We start from the raw sequence: 18589 nt of genomic DNA, 5'->3' as shown, positions 1-18589 counted from the left end.
TAGGCTGAAAACTTTCTGGCACACAGGCATATATATATATATATATATATATATATATATATATATATATATATATATATATGATGAAAATAATGGAAATAGTATTCCGAAAAAATAGAGAAATAAAAAGGAACAAACCGTGTTATGTGTTCATCAACGTTTCGTCTTTATTTATTTAGGAAGGAATTAATGTTTATGGCCAATTTTTCGATATTTGTTGTCCAAAGGGTCGAGCTTCAAAATGATACTGATCTTGTGAAATTTGTCACCACTGCCGAAAGTTTTAGGCATACATACATACATACATACATATATTTAAACAGATAGGTGAGATTTATATATAGATATATATATATATATATATACACACGTATTGATTCAATAAAGTAAAATTGCACGGCTGATACCCCCTTATATCTTAAGTTGCTTCAATGTGGGTCTATCCGTTACATCTCTGCATTGTTCTTCCTTAAATTTCTTTTATATACACATTAAAGAATGCTTCCAGCAAACTACTTTAACCTCTTATTAAAAATATGATTTTTCATTCACTAAAAAACATTATACAGCATTATTTTGGGTTTTCTAAAATTTTCAAATTCAACCTTACAAAATAATGCTTTCAAAACATGTTACTAACTCTTTCTATTTAGACGTTTGTAAAATAAATTTCTTTTCTTCCTTTGTGATTCTGAAACTCAGCAGAGCTTCCATAAATAGAGTGAAGGTGTTTTTTTTAAGGTTTCTGCCATTGCTATGGATATGTTGATTCTTTTAGAAGTTGAGTTTCATATTATCATACATATCTATACGGATCAGATCATTACTAAAAGAAATTTATGTCAAATTTGGTACACAGGTCGATTTCAATTCATGTAAAATATCACCAGAATTCTTTAAATGGCAGCCGTGACCCTCTGACTTTCATCAAAAATGTTCAACTTTATCTTTAAATTTTCACAATTGAGTAACATTTGCAAAGACATTTTTAAAAATATGCAAGCTTAGCCACAAGAACTTGCATAGATCAAAAATATGACTCATTTTTGTATAGAGGACAATTAAAGGTTAAGGGCATCTTCATTTTTTTTTTTTTACTTTTTGACTTTGGCTCAATTCAATGAACCTGCTGTTGTATCCATGGTCCAGATTTGTGTTTATTGTATACTAGCGGCATTGCTCGGGTGTTTGGAGGTGTGTGTGTGTGTGTGTGTGTTTGGTGGGTAGATCAAAACAACACTGTTTGAAAAAAAAACCTTGGCTGGGTGTTTGGAGGTGTAAAAGAAAAAAAAAGTTTTGGTAGGAAGGTAGGCTCGAACCCGAAGCCTTAACGCAAAGGTGGAAAAGAAAGGGAAAAAAACCCTGACACCTAACCAGCTCGGCCACGAAGGGAGAGGAAGTGAAAACTGTTTTAAGTAAACGTTTAGGTGCGAGAATTTGATAAGGTCAAACATCACACAACTTATTTGTTTGTTTCCCCCGCCAAATGTATAGCAATAGCAATTGTCTGATATGACGGGTTTTTTCCCCCGGCATTGATCAAACCTTACTTGCTTTCTGGACGTCTTGGCACATAGGGCTGAGAACACAAATTCGTTTTCACAATTTTGCTTTTTTATATTGAAAAGCAAAACGAAGACGCAGTGATCGAAAAAAATCTCGAAAATAGCGCGTAAAAGTCGGGCAAATTAAAGATAGACGCAACCCCCATTCGTAACTCATAGATATTATGATTTAGATAGTATATAAAAAGTTTTAAGAAGGAGTGACCCGATCAAGCGCGCCCCCCAAAAAAACCTTTGCCGGACATACACCAAAAGTGCGCACACACACACATTTTCGCTTTTATATATGTAGACCAGCAAGAGTACCCGTCGTTGATTGGGTTCAAAAACAGCCTACAGAAAATGGACTCTGATTTATGAAAGTACTAGCGAGGGGTACCCAGCGTTGCCCGAGTGTTTTTCGGTGTGTGAGGTCTGGGTGGGGGTGATGGCTGTTGTATGCTTGAAAAGGGTTATATTATGGTAGAGAAACATTGTAAATATCAGATGCAAGTTTTCCTTTGTCTTTTATCAAGATTGTTACTCGATTAGAAGGCACAACCAACTCAATACTAGAATAGAGAGAGAAAGGTTTATCTATATATATAAAAGCGAAAATGTATGTATGTGTGTATGTTTGAGTGTCTGCTAAAATCTTTCGACAGACTGAACAAAAATTCACAAACTTGGTCTCATATGAAAGCCCCATCCTTCGCCCGACAAATATCGAAAAACGTTAATTTTTCCCCCCTGAAATCAACACTTTTCTACATGGGGGTAGGGGATCAGCAAAAACCGTCCTCTCATGACGAGATCAGTTCTACGCATGCGTCAGACGACGTCATGACCTCATTTAGTTTAAATATTTGAAGAACTGACATAATTTCATGTGTGTCGTGTTAGGTCAGTTGGTTAAATCGTTGGTTCATTATCTAAACATTTTGGGTTCGAATCGTGGTGTGAGATTTTTATTTTTTTCGATTTTTAAAATTTTAATATTGAAGCAGTGTCATTTAAGCCATTTTTCATGTAACGTTCGTTTTTCTGTTTTTTTTTTTACTTCGCTTATTCTTAGGTTTTCATTAACACTCCCACCACCAACCGACCACACGCACCCAAAAACACCCGGGTACCCACCGATTTTTTAAATTTTAATATTGAAACAGACTTATTTAAGCCATTTTTCACATGTTTTTTTTTTGGGGGGGGGGGGGTATTTTTCAGATTTTTTAAAGCAGTTTTAACGTTCGTTTCTTTTTTGTTTTTGTTTTTTCGATTTTTGCATTTAATATCGTTGTTTGCCTTAGGTTAGTTTTTTTTTTAGTTTTTTTTTTTTTTCGATGTTTTCATTACCCCACACACACACCGCCCGGGTACCCTCCCCCCCCCCCGCTTAAGTTTTAACGTTCGTTTTTCTGTTTTCTTTTTTACTTCGCTTATTCTTAGGTTTTCATTAACACCCCCCCCCCAACTCCGACCGACCACACACACCTCCAAACACTCGGGCAACGCCGGGTACTACCCCGCAAGTCTATAATATAAATCTCACCTGTCTGTTTAAATGTATGTACGTATGTATGTATGTCTGCCTAAAACTTTTGACAGAGGCAACAGATTTTCACGGGATTGGTATCAGTTTGAAGCTCGACGTCTCGGATAACAAATATCGAAAAGTTGGCCAAAAACATACATTCCTCCACCCTCAACTGGGCTGTTTTCTACAAGGAGGGGTCGATTTTTTGAGAGCCATTTTTGCAAGTCATCGTATCGGTTGGATTGACTATGCCTAATTTCAACATTCCAAACTTCTGGTCACGTCATGGAGTAGGAGTAAGACGTCAGATTTTCTTTCACTTTCTTTTCCACCTCTGTGTCATGAGTTCGAGCCTGCCTGCCTACTACCACTTTTTTTTTTTTTTTTTTTTGCTCAACACACACCTCCAAACACACGGGCAACGTCGGGCACCCAGGCTAGTTTGCAATAGAGAATAGAATGCATGGCTAAACAAAGATCATTAAGACATTATTGATCCCTGAACAAGATAGCAGTGAATGCAGTGTTCACTGTATATAGGTCTCTGCTTTAGTAAACCCACATATAAAATGGGGAATGTAGGATAGCCTATTACAACAATTATGTTATAATAATAGAATGACTAAAGAAAGATGTACTGTAACAGAGAGTACAACAATGTATAGACAGAGATCAGTAGGACATTATTAATCTCTGAAGCAAGATAGCAGTGAATAAAGTGCTCACTGTATATAGTTCTCTGTATTATTAAGTCCACATAGAAATAGAGGGTGTAGGATATTGTATTAAAACACCTTTCCTTGAACTAATATATTTTCGTTTTGAGAGAAAGACACAACCATTTCCATTCTTTTCTCTTTCATGAGAGGGAAACACAGAGATGAAGGAGGGTATTTCACATTTGTTGATATGTACCTGTTTTATTCTTGAAAAGGGTTTACAATATATAAGGTCATTACTCGAGTGAAAGGACAACTAATATGATAATAGAAAGATTAAAGAATTGCAATAGATAATACAAAAATATGTAGACTGAAATCACTAAGGTAGTCCTCATCTCTGAAGCAAGATAGCAGTGAATGCAGTGCTCACTGTATATAGTTTTTGGTATTAGTAAGTCCACATGGTAAAGAGGGCTTTTAGGATATTCTATTACAACAATGGAAAATATGAACATGATCATATTGTGAGATATGTTAAAATTAACCTGTGGTAACGTGCAGAGAGACAGAGGAATAAACAGCCACGGACAACATGTGCTCGCTGCAAGGAACAGTGACACTAGAACCTAGCACTATTATGGTTGAATACGAGGAAACGGATATTTTTGCTCTTTAGTCAATTTTGGTATATTGTGAACTGTTGTCGTTTATTTTTGTTTCTATTTACTTACCCCACCTCCCTGCCAAGAATCAAGTTAAACACAAGGTCATTTTTTTTTTAATCTGGAAAATATCCAGCTCTCCGAAAAGAGGATCTCTGGATTGGAACAAAAACAAAAAAAAATGCCTTAGTCTTCTTCACTGCTCGAGAACAGAACAAAATCGAATTTGTGTAGCATCAGAACAGATAACACAACATTTTTTTTTTCAGTAGCCAAAATGCCAAGCTGATGAAAAGAAAAAAGAAATGTTGCTTCTACTAATATTATGAGTTAATGACTTTGTCATGAGTGAAGAGACAAAAATGATTCGAGTGCTTTCAACTAAATTTACGTATCTGAAATAGAAATGAATTATCCAAACATACTTTTCATTACCACAGTCATAAAACTCAACAGATTCTTCAAGCAAATTTATCAACAAATTCTCTGTGCCAAAAATGTTACTAATAAAAACAAGGAGGTAATGCTTGGGAGGATTGTCTCATGGCAACAGAACAGATGCTACACTATTACCTCTGCCCTTGAGTTGAGCATTGTAATAGTATTGGTTTGGCTTCATACAGCCAGATACTAAATCTCCATGAGTATTAGCTTTGACCTTGAAATATGAAACAGACATGAATAAAAAGTGCTGATTTGAGATGGTCTGAGCTTTGTGCCATGTTTAAAAACATCCCATCACTGGCATGGATTGACTTCCATAGAATGAAGAAAGGCTAAGTAAAAAGTACAGTGAATAGATAATAAAAAAATAGTAAGGCATTAGTAATATCCAAAGCAAGATAGAAGTGAATACAGTGCTCACTGTATATCGTTCTTTGTATTAGTAAGTCTACATAGGAAAGAGGGTGTATAGGATATTTGGTGCTTTTGCAGTATAACAGAATTTCAAACAAATGCATTTCAGATAAAAAAAAAAACACTGTCACGTACTTACATGACATGTCAAAATTAGTACAAATTCTAACAATTACGAACAACGATCTGATAGATGTGCTAGATCTATTTTTCTCCGAAAATCATAGACACTAGCGATCCAACGTTTTCTATTTTTGCAATGGCAGATTTCAAGAAAAGCAAGGGAGATAAATCAGTCTGTCATACTGAATTGGTAGCACAACTCTTCCATATTAAAACATACAATAAAACTTGATAATTTGATAAATTCTGCTTTTACGTGTAATTAGGCATAAATAGAAAGTGTTGAGATAGAATGTTTTTAAATTTGGTACAAAGTTCAGACCATCACCGACATGGATTGACTTCAGTAGAATGAAGAAAGGTTTGATTGCAATACAGAGTAGAATGAATAGATAGACAGACTGAAACTTATTCATCTCCAACGAAAGATAGCAGTGAATACAGTGTTCACTATACATCGTTCTTTTTATTACTAAGTGTACGTAGGAAAAATGGAGTGTAGGATATTCTATTACAAGTTTTTTTTTTGGGGGGGGGAGATAACTTTTTTTCTTATCATACTTTCATTTAAAATGAACATCGTCTTTATAGACGTTGTAGCTGAAATCGTCCCTATGGAATATAGACATTTGTTTCTGCTGCTTTTATAGAAAATTAGGAATTTCAGTTACACTGGGTATAAAGTTAGTGTTCATTTTACAATAAAGATATAATAGCGAAGTGAACACCCCTCTCGGTTTCATGAAAATAAATACTCTTTAAAATAAAGTTATTTCTTTTACTGTTGAGTCACCAGTTATGAAGGCCAAGAGCCACTTGAGTCAAAAGATGAGGAGTACTATGGCAGTACTAACATTGATTAAAGGCTGACTATTAATTATAGGGCACTTTTTTAGCAAGAATTTATTGATATTGGATTTGAAGATGACGAAGTTGCAATCAGCAGGGAAGCAATCATACAGTAATGTTCTACAGATAAGAAGCCCTTGCAAAGAAGCTCTGTTCGTGGAAATTCCACCTTATGGTAGGCATATAAAGAGAGAAAAGGAAAAGTATTTTTTCAATGTGGTAACAAAACGAGTTCTTGCTGTGAATGCCTTACAAGGATTAACCAAAGATTTGAGCTTAGTTGAGCACCTCCATTAAAATAAATGATAGAGTAGAAAGGGGGAATGTAGGATATGCAACATGAAATAAATAGACTTTATTACTTTACTAATCTCCAAGATAGCAGCGAATGTGGTGCTCACTGTATATAATTCTTTGTATTTGTAAGTCCACTTAGGAAATATGGAGAATGATATTTTATTACAAATATTGAGGAGGTAAGTCACATTTTTTTTCTCATACTTTTATTATACAATGTACATGGACTTTATAGACGGTGTAGCTGAAATCGTCCCTTTAAAATATAGGATGTTATTTCTGATGCTTTTATGTAGAAAATCGGAAATTACAATCACACCAGGTATAAAGTCAGTGTTCATTTTACAATAAAGATATAATAGCGAAGTGAACACCCCTCTCGGTTTCATGAAAATAAATACTCTTTAAAACAAAATTATTATTATTTTTTTGTTGAGTCACCAGTTATGAAGGCCAAGAGCCACTCGACTTGAAAGATGAGAAACACTGGCAGTACTAACATTTATCAAAGGCTTTAAAATATAATAAGCCATTACTCATCTCTGGAGTAAGATAGTAGTGAATACAGTGCTCGCTATATATAGTTCTTTGTATTAGTAAGTTCACAGGAAAGAGGAAGTGTATGATATTCTATTACAGAGCCTTCCACTGAGCTAATTATTTGATATATAATAAAATACTGAAATGGCGTAGGATTACAGATTGTATAGTACTGTTAATCTAAACTCCCAAGCGGATAAAGAAAGCTCAATATGGAAATTCTGAATTCTTTTTTTTTTTTTTGCACACATTTTTTTTTTTTTTTGCACACATTTTTTTTTTTTTTTTAACTCTTAAAATAAAATTGAAACTAAAATGGCTTTTTTTCTTTTAACACACACACATTTTATTTATTATTTTTGTTAAATTTTTGAACTCTGAAATAAAATAAAGGGCTTTCACATATCAAAAAAGAGTGTGCGTCCAATATTTTTTGGCATACTAGAAGGGTATGACGACAAAGATTTGGGTGATTCTATTTATAACCATGGGTGATATGAACCGACCAATCAGATGCCGGAATCAGTTTATAAACTATACCGAATTTCTTTCAATTCTTTAGTGATAGCTTTCCATCTTGATATGAGAAGGGAGTTAAATTCTGCTGATTTGGACTGGACTTATTCTTTACTTGGAAAAACTTCTCTGACTGGATTTATGCTGTCATTTTTTTTTTTTTTTGCTTGGGGACAACTTCATTTTTCTCTTTCAAGAATGACTCTACACTCAAGACCCCCCCCCCTCCAGCAATTAGTGTAAATGATACAAAAGCCACAAAACAACTTGAATCAGGAAAACAAAACCCTCAATCCACACCATTAAACACATCACCACTTCCTCTCCTCTCTTTAATGTTTGTTTCAATTTTCTTCCAATATTAGTTAACATGTCTAAAGGTATTGGTGAACATAGATTTTCAAAACACTGGACATTGAAAGGGAATACGAGGGACGTCCCAAAAGTAATGCCTCCTATCTTTTATATTCCGCCTGAATAGATCAGAGGAGATTGCAAATTGCATTGTTATGATGACTAAACTTATGCAATCATGACCTGAAAGTTTCATCTATCTGTTGTAGATATTGGCAGTGCGAGACTCTTTAAGAAACCAACCCCCGCCATAGACATGCATCAGAAGCAGAGATGCATCATTGAATTCCTGTATGCAGAAAAAAAAAATTGAACCAATCAACATTCACCAGTGCCTGTTGAATGTTTCCGAAGCCAATGCAGTTGATATCAGCACAGTTAGGAGATGGGTTTCAGAGTGATGACAGATGTGAGTGACAAAACGTACTTAGGACTCGTATGCCCCAGGCATCAAAAGGGGCTGGCAAAAGTAAATTGAGAATGGTGGTGACTATGTAGAAAAATAAATTCTTGAATACAAAAGGTCGCTCGTTTAAATGGTTAAAATAAAATTATCTTTGTAGCTTTTCAGCGTTTTAGTTTTTGAGTTAAAAAATAGGAGGCCTTACTTTTGGACCTACCTCTCTCTCTATATATAGAGAAACCCCATTATCCAATTGGTTTTAGTCGACTGCTACTAACCCCTTCTTGCCTTTCATGGTTTGGATTAAAGAATTCTCTACCTATATAAAAGCCAGGTACGGCTAATGATGGAGTACTGTTGCCACATCTGGGCAGGATTAGCTGCTAGAAGCAGCTAATCCTGCCTTGACAGAGTTCAAAATAGACTTTGTAGCTTAGTGGGAGGGGGGGCCCTTTGGGAGGGGGGGCCCTTTTCTCTTCCCTGCAGCCTCTTTCCCACAGAAGAGACATTGCGAGACTGTCTCGGTTTTATCGTTATTTTCATGGCAAGTGCTCGTCTGAGCTTCAATCTTTGGTCCCCCCCCCCTTGCCAAACTTTCACGAAAAACAGTCGTTTAGCCAAAACCACTATCAATAATTTCCCACACTCTTTATCTGTGCCTAAACCTAAATACAGATTCCATGAACAAAGTTTCTTTCTTAGAACAGCACACCTGTGGAATTTTCTTCCGTTTGCCTGTTTTCCAGCTGACTACAATCTGATTGTCTTCAAGTCCAATGTAAACAAGTTCTTGATGAACCGTCCCTCTAAGTAATCCAATTTACAAAATTTCCAGTACTTATGTTTACTATGCTAGAATCACATTGACTAATGTATACCCATTAACCCTTATCCTCGAGTGTCCTCCGGGCCTTGATAAGTGGTGATTCCTGTGTTAAAAAAGAAAAAAAGCAGTAAATTCCACGTGACTGCACTAAAGGAGATTTCTGATCCCCTAAGACATCACTAACAGGTGCTTGTCTATTTTGTTCAGACAATATAATAAAGTACCTGTAATAAAACCAGTCTGCTGTATTCTCCCCTCTCGGAGAGCTATTTTAGAGTTTATTGATCTACATATGATAGCATTATTCTACATATTCTTACTTGCACTCTGGTGTTGCCCGGGAAGTAATAAGAATGGTGGTGTACTTTTGCGCTTAATGAAGCATCTCATATTATCATTTTTACTTCATTTTAGAAATTAAAAAGAAATGATAAAACGTCATCTTTACTGTTTATGGATATCTAGTGTAAATGCTAAGCCTCCACGACCATAACACACACACACACACACACACTTATAACCATCATTGTATGCTTTGTAAAATATTACTTATGTGGAAAAATGTTGTTTTATCTTGGTATAAAGGTTTATTTTAATTGCATCCCTAGTAAGTGACGATATAAATTTATAATCGAATACTAGTAGTAACTCCAGATTGGATGGAAAATTTGAATGGCACCATGAAATTCTTTAAATCAGTTTTAATTTTTCGAATTTTCTGTTAACATCGATTTCTATAAAAAAAATAAACTTTCTCTGCGTTAAGTTTGCAGGTTGAAACAAGTAACGTAGAAAGCAATACAAATGACGACTCAACAACCAAAGGTAGATCAAATAAGAAGCGTATTAGGAAAAGGTATATTTACAGGATATTTACATAATGGTGTCAAATAAGAGAGTCTTTGCTGGAGAAACATATCTACTCTCGGCGACCTTCGGTGGCTTCTGGTGAACACACACTCAGACTAACTGAGTCTTCCTATTTATTATTATTATTATTATTATTATTATTATTTACTATCCACATATGCAAATGAATGTGTGCCACCACAACACTCTGTTATATATATAATACGCTGAAAATGAACCGAATCCGTATGCTGTAGAGTTAAATTCAAAGATGAACAGTGTCATCATGCTGGAAAGCTGAGAGCCGCAAGAATAGTGTGCAATTGGCAAACAATAATATACAAAGTGCCTTCAATAAGTTTCCAGACCTTTTTGTAATGGCATTTAAAATTGGTTTGTTTTTTTGTTTTTTTTACGCGGTGGTCACCACTTATCAAGGCCCGGAAGCCACTCAGGGATAAGGGATTGTCATAGACTCTTGGAAATTCACTATCTTATTGCTATACATCTTATGAGATGATTGACCAATTTTTATTGCAGGTTCAAATGAATAGCTACAGCAGGAATTGGAATACACCCTACTAAAACCCGAATGTCACAGCTGTTGAATTTCAAAAATGCAATCTGACCTTGAGGACACTTTAGCCCATACCTTGCCCCCTGTAACTTTTGGTTATTCCCTAAGCCCAAGAAAAACCTTAGAGGCTGTCGTTATGAGACAATTGAGGGGATGAAAGAGGCAGAGACGACGATCATTGACATGCTCATACAAGAAGACTTCCATAAGGCCTTCCAGAAGTTGTTGGAACAGTACAACAAGTGCATTGCAGCCGGAGGAGATTACTTCAAAGGGGACTAGAGCTTTATGTATCAATAAAAGTGCCCATATGAAAAAAGTCTGGAAACTTATTAAAGGCACCTCATATGTCCGAATTTCAATAAGATGTACAATTCTCAAGTAGGACTGTCATCTCATATGAGAAGATATGGATAAAACTCCTGAAAACTCGATTTGAGTGACCGCCATGATAATGATAATTATATACGAGGAGTTTTCAATAAGTTTCCAGACTTTTCTCAGTAGCAAGGAGAGGTCCAGGACAACTGGAAAAAATGCCGAGATAAGCAGAGAGCACATACAATTCACAAATGCTCACCCATTTTAGTACTGATCAGGCTTAATGTTGCTTAACTTTGGTGATCTAATGGGAACCAGTCTGTCAATGTGATTATGCCGTACATACTAGTATTGGACATACAAAATGAAATGCATATAATCATAACAAGGAAAGGAAATAGTGTGAAGCATACAAAGGTTTATTGGAGCTCAGTCGAGCACTTACCATGAAAATAACAATAGAGTAAAGATAGGTTTGCAACGTCTCTTCTGTGGAAAAGAGGCTGTAGGGAGAAAAAAAGTGCATCGGCCTCTAGGTTTCGGAGCCAGTTTTGCACTTTATCAAGGCAGGATAGGGCGGATCGAACAGCTCTTGCTCAGATGTGGTAGCAGTACTCCATTTTAGGACATACTTGGCTCTCATACAGACAGAGGATTGCATCGGCAGTGAGATATGTTCTAAAGCAGCAGAATAGTCTAACCATTTTTCCAGCACTCTTGGCAACAGATTTGATATATGTGTTCCATTTCAGCTCAGGAATAAAGGTCAGTCCTAGAAGCTATTCAAGACATGGTGCTTCTCCAAGACAGGAGCCATTCATTTCAATTTGGGGCCTGATAGGGGTCAGAACGATTATGATGAAAAGAGAGAAGTTTGGTTTTAGCTGCATTAAAATTAACAAGCCACCTTTTTCCCCATTGCACCACGTGCGCAAGATCAGAAGAGAAAGAATCAGAAAGATCTCGGTCATTGCTGGCCTTTGAAGTATTGAAATGAATGTTAATACTAATATCGATCTCTTTGCTTTCTCTTATTTCTTTCTTTCTTTCTTTTTTCAGAGAACAGTCTTTCTTTATTACTCCATCTACCTATCTTTCTGGCTTACAATAAGCCGACAAACCGACAACTCTCAGGCCGGAGTCTTCAGTCAGGATGAAAAGACAGAGAGTGAGAGAAGAGCCGGTGGCAAGAATGACGCAAACGATTTTCTTCTTAAAAATGGCAAGTATCATTATTTTGATGAATGTATATTTTTGAGATGAGGATTTATAATAATTTGGACTATGATTCTCATCTTGTTTTTGTTTTTTTTATTTTTCCACAACGTTTCGGTCGATGTAACCTCCGACCTGAAAATGGTCAGAGGTTACATCGACCGAAACGTTGTGAAAAAAAAAAACAAAAAAAAACAAGATGAGAACCATAGTCCAAATAATATAAAAAGTTATCATTATTTTGTCTTTTAAAACATTAAGCATCAGATAAACATGAACTAAAATAGTATCTTCTTGTGTTTTAAAATACCAGATAAACATGGATGTATATATTTCTAAATCTTAGATAAACATGTACTAAAACTACACTGTAGGTCTTACAATTTAATCACTTCAAGTAGATGAAATGAGAAAACGAGGTGATTATAGAGTATGAAAATTTTACACCAAGTGAAACTTCTAAGCTATACTTACATTAGGAAACATCAAGTATTAGTTTAATTAAAAATAAGTTTTTGTATTTTGCCATTTTGACATTGATGAGAGCGGAAATATCCATAAAACAGAGAAATAAGGCAGTCTGCCATTTAACAAAGTAATAATGAATGGCGGATCGATACAATATAAAACACCTGATTTTTATTTTTAAATGAAATTCTACCTGATATTTTTTACATATTAAGCAAAAAAAAAAAAAAACTAGAAAAAATTATTGAATCAATAAAATAACTTTTCTTAAAAAGATTTTTTTTTTATCAGAAAAAATTTCAAGATTTTCTTGATGAAAATTTGCTGACTGCATAGTAATCTGTACTTATCTTTATACTAGCAGGCTGCCCGGTCATAAAATATGCATAAATATTATATATATTAATTCATACAGAACTGAGACATATGCATGCAAGTATTCTAACTTCTTGTAAGCAAAAAAAATATACTCGAGCTGAGATCGAAACCAAAACTCAAAGACAGTGAGTCAAGTACGATATCTATTAGGCCAGCTTGACATGATCTTTAAAAATTTCAAGTCTGTAAATCAAAAATTCATTGAGTATATAGGTTGAGAAGTTTCTCCGCACACACACACACACGCATACATACTAGTGGGGAATGCCCTTTTCTCTTCCCTGAAACCTCTCTCCCACAGAAGAGACGTTGCAAGCCTGTCTTTGTTTTATCATTATTTCCATGGCAAGTGCTCGTCTGAGCTCCAATCTCTGGTCCTCCCCCTCGCCAATCTTTCACGAAAAACACTCGTCTAGCTGAAACCACTGTCAATAATTTCCCCCATTCTTTATCTATGCCTAAATCAAAACGTAGATTCCATGAACAAAGCTTCTTTCTTAGATGTGCACATCTGTGGAACTCTCTTCCGTTTGCCTGTTTCTCACCTGACTACAACTTGGATGTCTTCAAGTCCAACATAAACAAATTCCTGATAAACCGCCCCTTTGAGTAAGACACTTTATTAAATCTCCATTACTAACAATTACTGTACATGCAATAACCCTTATCCCCGAGTGGCTTCCAGGCCTTGATAAGTGGTGACTACCATGTAAAAAAAAAAAATTCTCACTTTTACATATATATACACAATCTTAACAGCTAGTAAGGTATGCTCCATCTTTCACAGGATATACACCGGCATTAATGCTTGTCTTTAAATCTATTCTATAAAAGGCAAAATGTGTGTGTGTGTGTCTGCCAAAAACTTTTCACACACGCGACAGATCCTCAAGAGATCAGTACTGTTTTAAAGCTCGGTCCTTCGTACGACAAATATCGAAAAATTGGCCACAAACATTCATTCCTTCACCATCAACTCTGCCGTTTTTTACAAGGAGGGGGGTCGCTTTTTTCGTCAACATTTTTGCAAGTTATCGTCTCCTTTTCGATTGACTACACTTAATTTCAACGCTTACGATTTCCGGTTTCGCTATGGACGCATCAACTAAGACGTTACATTTTTTTTCTCTCTCCTTCGAGTTACGGGTTCGAGCCTGCCTTCTACCACTTTTTTTTTTAACACCTCTTTCCACCCAGGCTGCTTACTATTGTTTGATCCCCCCCCCCCTCTCCCGCACTACCACTTTTTAAATTATTTTTTAACACCTCTCTCCACCCGGGGTTCCTTACTGCACCAACTCCACACACCCGGGCAACACCAAGTACCCCCGCTAATGTATGTATAAAGTAGATCATTGTGAGAGTAAATAAGCGTCCATTGTAACATACTTCGTATCAATACAAGTGTGTGGGTGGGTGTTTAACACCTAAAATAAATGTGTGAGCATGAGACAGGTCTTTCAAACAGGCTATTAACTCCAGTCCATAAAAAACGTATGTATAATTTAAAAAAAAAACACACACACAATTCAAAAGCAAACATTTCAGGGTATGGTTCTTTAAATAAACAAAAAGCATTCGTACCTTTTTACGGTTGCTGTATTTCAAATCAATTGACACTGTGGTGGTCGGAGTCGCAATACCACGTTCTCCTTGCTTGTATTAAATCTTAAAGTCTTAGTACCCTTTTAAGATCACCACTGTAAAAGAGCCGATGCTATCGCCAAGGGAATAATTCTCTAACTGAATAAAATAGAACTGCTGTGGACTACATGATGATCGTCTACACTTCCTGGCTCTTGACTAATATGATTCCTGTTAATTATATAATAATCTGTTTTTCGTCCTGTAAACTGACCTTCCTTGAAACTACAATTGCGTTATCTTTGACGCTTCCAAAAATGAGGCCAATGTTTACCATATCAAGTTTACATTTTTCATTTTGCTTACCTATGCAAACTGTTATTGTTTGTATTCCATAATTCAGCCATTGCCATTTGTTTAGAAATTTCATTCTTGTCAAATATTTAATACTTATTTGTTTCAAACTGTCAATCCCAATTTACCAGGCTTTTGGTGTGTCTGACCTCTTCTGAAACCACAATTGCGCCATCTTTGATGTTTGGAATTAAGCCAAGTTTTGTTATTGTCTATTATTTGTATTCTCTTATACAGCACGATTGTCATTTGTTTACAGATTCCATTCTTGTCACATATTCGACTTGTATCTATTTGGCTTAGCTGTGCAAACTGCCTATTTGTCTAGCTAACCTACTCGCTAGCTAATTTTAGGGCCCAAACCTGTTACATATCCATTCACACACGTTTGTGAGTAAAAAATAATTAGTTAAACTAACATAATTCAATTAATTTAGCAAAAATAAAACGAGCATGCTTCAGTTGTCACGTAGAGAAAGGATGGTAGGAATTTACACAGAAGAGAATGCAATAGTACGGCACTTGTTCAAATTTACCTTGAATCGTTGCGTTATTACCTCTTTTGGAAGTCTATTCCCAGATCTAGAGATCCTGATTGAGAAAGCGGTTCTCTTTCGGTTCAATCAAAATCAGCAGCGTAAGAATTTTCTGCGGTGTCCACATAGACCTCCTTCTGGTGCATTAGTGAATAATAGATCTTGAAGTATATCGTAATGACCATTAAGGAGTATGCCAAAATGAGATCAATGCCAGCGCTCAAGAGAGAAAAGATTATGTTTCTTGAATCAGCCTTCATAGGACAGATCTTATCGTCCCTGCATCTTTCAAATGCTGGATTTTGCGTATTAGACATGGAGCAGAGGCCTGGACATCATACTCTAACAGTGGTTTGACAAGAGAGGCATAAAGAGGGAGATATATTTCAGGAGTGAGCTTCTAGAATGGGCGTCAAATGAGAAATAGAATATTCCTTGCTTTGTTTGCTGCCTGAAAGCAATGTTTAGATGGCTTGTAGGAGGAGTCGACTAAAAGGTTAAGATCTTTTTTTCTTTTGCAATATTCGATAGCGCATTATTATAGGGTTTACTTTTTAGCAGGTTTATTATTCTCTTCTGTAGGATTTTAAACACAATATCAAGTCCACATTTCTCATTTCCTGATGTGACTAGCTAAAACTAATCCAAAGAAGATAAAAACTGAAAGAGTACCCCTCTTAGAACTGAACAGAAGTGAATAATGGATCCTGACAGAGATCATAATGGCCATGGAGATATGTGCACAACAGGAGACTGTGATGGTATGGCCACACTAAAAGAATGAATGAGAGTTCTTCTCCTCCAGTTTATTCAAAATTGGTGGTGAAACAGTTTCAGGTGATGTCCATGTAGACCTGTTTTTGGTGCAAGAATGAATAATAGGTGCCGAGGGAAATCAGAGATCAAAATGAAATCACCATGTAATCATTGGCGATCAAGGGAGAAAAGATTAAGTTTATCGAGTCATTTTTTTTAGGTCAGTTTTTATTGCCCCTGCACCATTTGAGTGAGTATGGAGTCTTTGAAAAATGTTTTGTATATGAGTTCAAATTAAAAACCTATTAAAATATACAAGTTTAATTGAAAGATTTACTGATTTTGTAAAATATTAATAGGCTGCCTCGTATTTATTATTATAGAGTCAATACTCTATTGATTATTATTATATTGTACCCAATATATACTAGTGATTTCAAAAGTAAAAACAAAAATGACTTGAGTGCCATCAGTTAGAATCAAAACCAAAACTCGTAGCTCTTCAGCCTTATTCGTTACTGTTTGAAATCCATACAAAAATCTTAATGTTGATAAAGATATAAATGTATATTTGTGCATGCGGAGAAGTAACATGTTTAGTTGACTTAGGCCTACTAAGTTGTAATTTTTTTTCAATTTTGACCTCTTAGCAGCTATTTTTACTGGCTAAAAACCAAATCGAATTTCTTCCACGGATCCAAATCCCCTATATATCAAGTTTCAAGTCTGTAGACCAAAAATTGACAGAGGATTTTGGTAAAGACCGTTCCTCAGACAGACACACAACCAGACAAAGTCACTTTATTTTTATATATATATATATATACTAGCAAAAGTACCTGTCATTGACTGGGTTCAAAAACAGCCTAAAGAAAATGGACTGATTTATGAAAGTATGATAGGTTATGAAAAGGAAGGGTTGTAAAGAAATATCTTCGAATTCTGGGGTATCAAAACCAAAGCAAAATATGATGAAAGTAAAAATAAAATAGATAAACCCCATAATTTATTATACCATAACTGTTCACACTGAAACATTTATCCTAATATTCTGTGGATCTATATTAAAAAACCTTGTTAAACTTTGTGACATATTTTCACTCTATGGAGGTCAGGTGCGAACGAACACCCCATAATTTTATTATACCATATTTCTTCAAACTGAAACATAATTATCAAAGTATACTTATGCAGATAGATATGAAAAGTCTTTATTAAAGTTTGTGCCTATTTCCATTCTATGGAGGCCAAGCGCGAACGCAGACCCCACAATTATACCATCCCTATTTAAGTTAAAACATACTTATCAAAGTATTATTATGTACATCTATATCAAAAACACTTGTAAACGTTTTTTTTTTTTTTAATTTTAAAATTTTTTATTCCCATACTTTGTGGACCAGGCGCGAACGCAGACCCCACAATTTTAATGAACCACTGTTCTGCCAGATCAAACATACCCATTCCTGTGTCTCGATACATCTTCTATCATTACATGTAATCAGCTTTTTAAAATAGTCAACCATATAGGAGCCTTTTCGTGACCACACACACACATTCAGCTTTATATTATAGCTTATTTACTGAAATTCAAACTATTGAATCTTACATAAATTACTACAAAAGCTGATTAAATTCATCTTGAATGTAGAGATTTCTAAAGTTTATGACCCATTTGAGAAAGTCTGATAAAAATGAAAGCTTGATACAGCTGAAGAGAGAACAGTTTAAATATTGTCAAAAGAAAAGAAAAAAATATAAAATATTCTATGACGTTCTTTTTTTAGTTTAAAAATTTTTTTTTTTCTTTACTAAGAAAAAATGTTTTTCGCATTTCCTTATGTGACTAGCTATAAACTAATCCAAAGAAGATAAAAACTGAAAGAGTGTACTTCCACCCCTAGAACTGAACAGAAGTGCATAATGGGTCCTGAGAGAGAGATCGTAATAGCCATGGAGATGTGTGCACAACAGGAGACTGTGATGGTATGGCCACACCGAAAGAATGAATGAATAATGGCCATGGAAATGTCTAAATTTTTTTTCTTTAGTAAGAAAAAAAAAAAAAAATTTTCTGCATATGTTTTGTGTAGGTATTCGAATTAATCAAAATTATCATTTCATGTAGAACCTACTAAAATATACAAGTGTTAGTAAAGGATTTAATGTTTTGTTTTTTTTAATAAATATTTTTATGTGGTTACTGAATTCGAAATTATTGATACTTACCTCAGTTGCAACAAATCTTAATATTTTTTTTTTTTCTGACGCTACCAGATCAGGCTGTCTGAAGATATCGGGTTATTGATTTAAATGCACCAAACATTGATATTCCTGTTTTTTTTTCTTTTCCAAAACTCAATCATGTTCTGACAAGCCAAAA

At 35.1% G+C, this 18589-nt stretch overlaps 1 protein-coding gene across 1 annotated transcript in view; it reads left to right on the top strand.

Annotated features, from left to right (window-relative positions):
- The window catches only part of LOC145241425 (LETM1 domain-containing protein 1-like), a 415771-nt gene that overhangs the window by 394673 nt on the left and 2509 nt on the right, over window positions 1-18589 (top strand). Inside the window, exon 9 of the mRNA XM_080104372.1 lies at window positions 11975-12137. Coding sequence (XP_079960498.1) covers window positions 11975-12072 — 98 coding nt within the window. The 3' untranslated portion in view covers window positions 12073-12137. The remainder of the gene's footprint in view (window positions 1-11974; window positions 12138-18589) is intronic.

Source organism: Euprymna scolopes, chromosome 20 (genome assembly GCF_053919585.1).
Source record: "Euprymna scolopes isolate OS-2025 chromosome 20, ASM5391958v1, whole genome shotgun sequence".
NCBI classification, from domain to species: domain Eukaryota; kingdom Metazoa; phylum Mollusca; class Cephalopoda; order Sepiida; family Sepiolidae; genus Euprymna; species Euprymna scolopes.
Note: the sequence above shows the minus strand (reverse complement) of the source record. Positions and strands in the feature narration are given on the sequence as shown.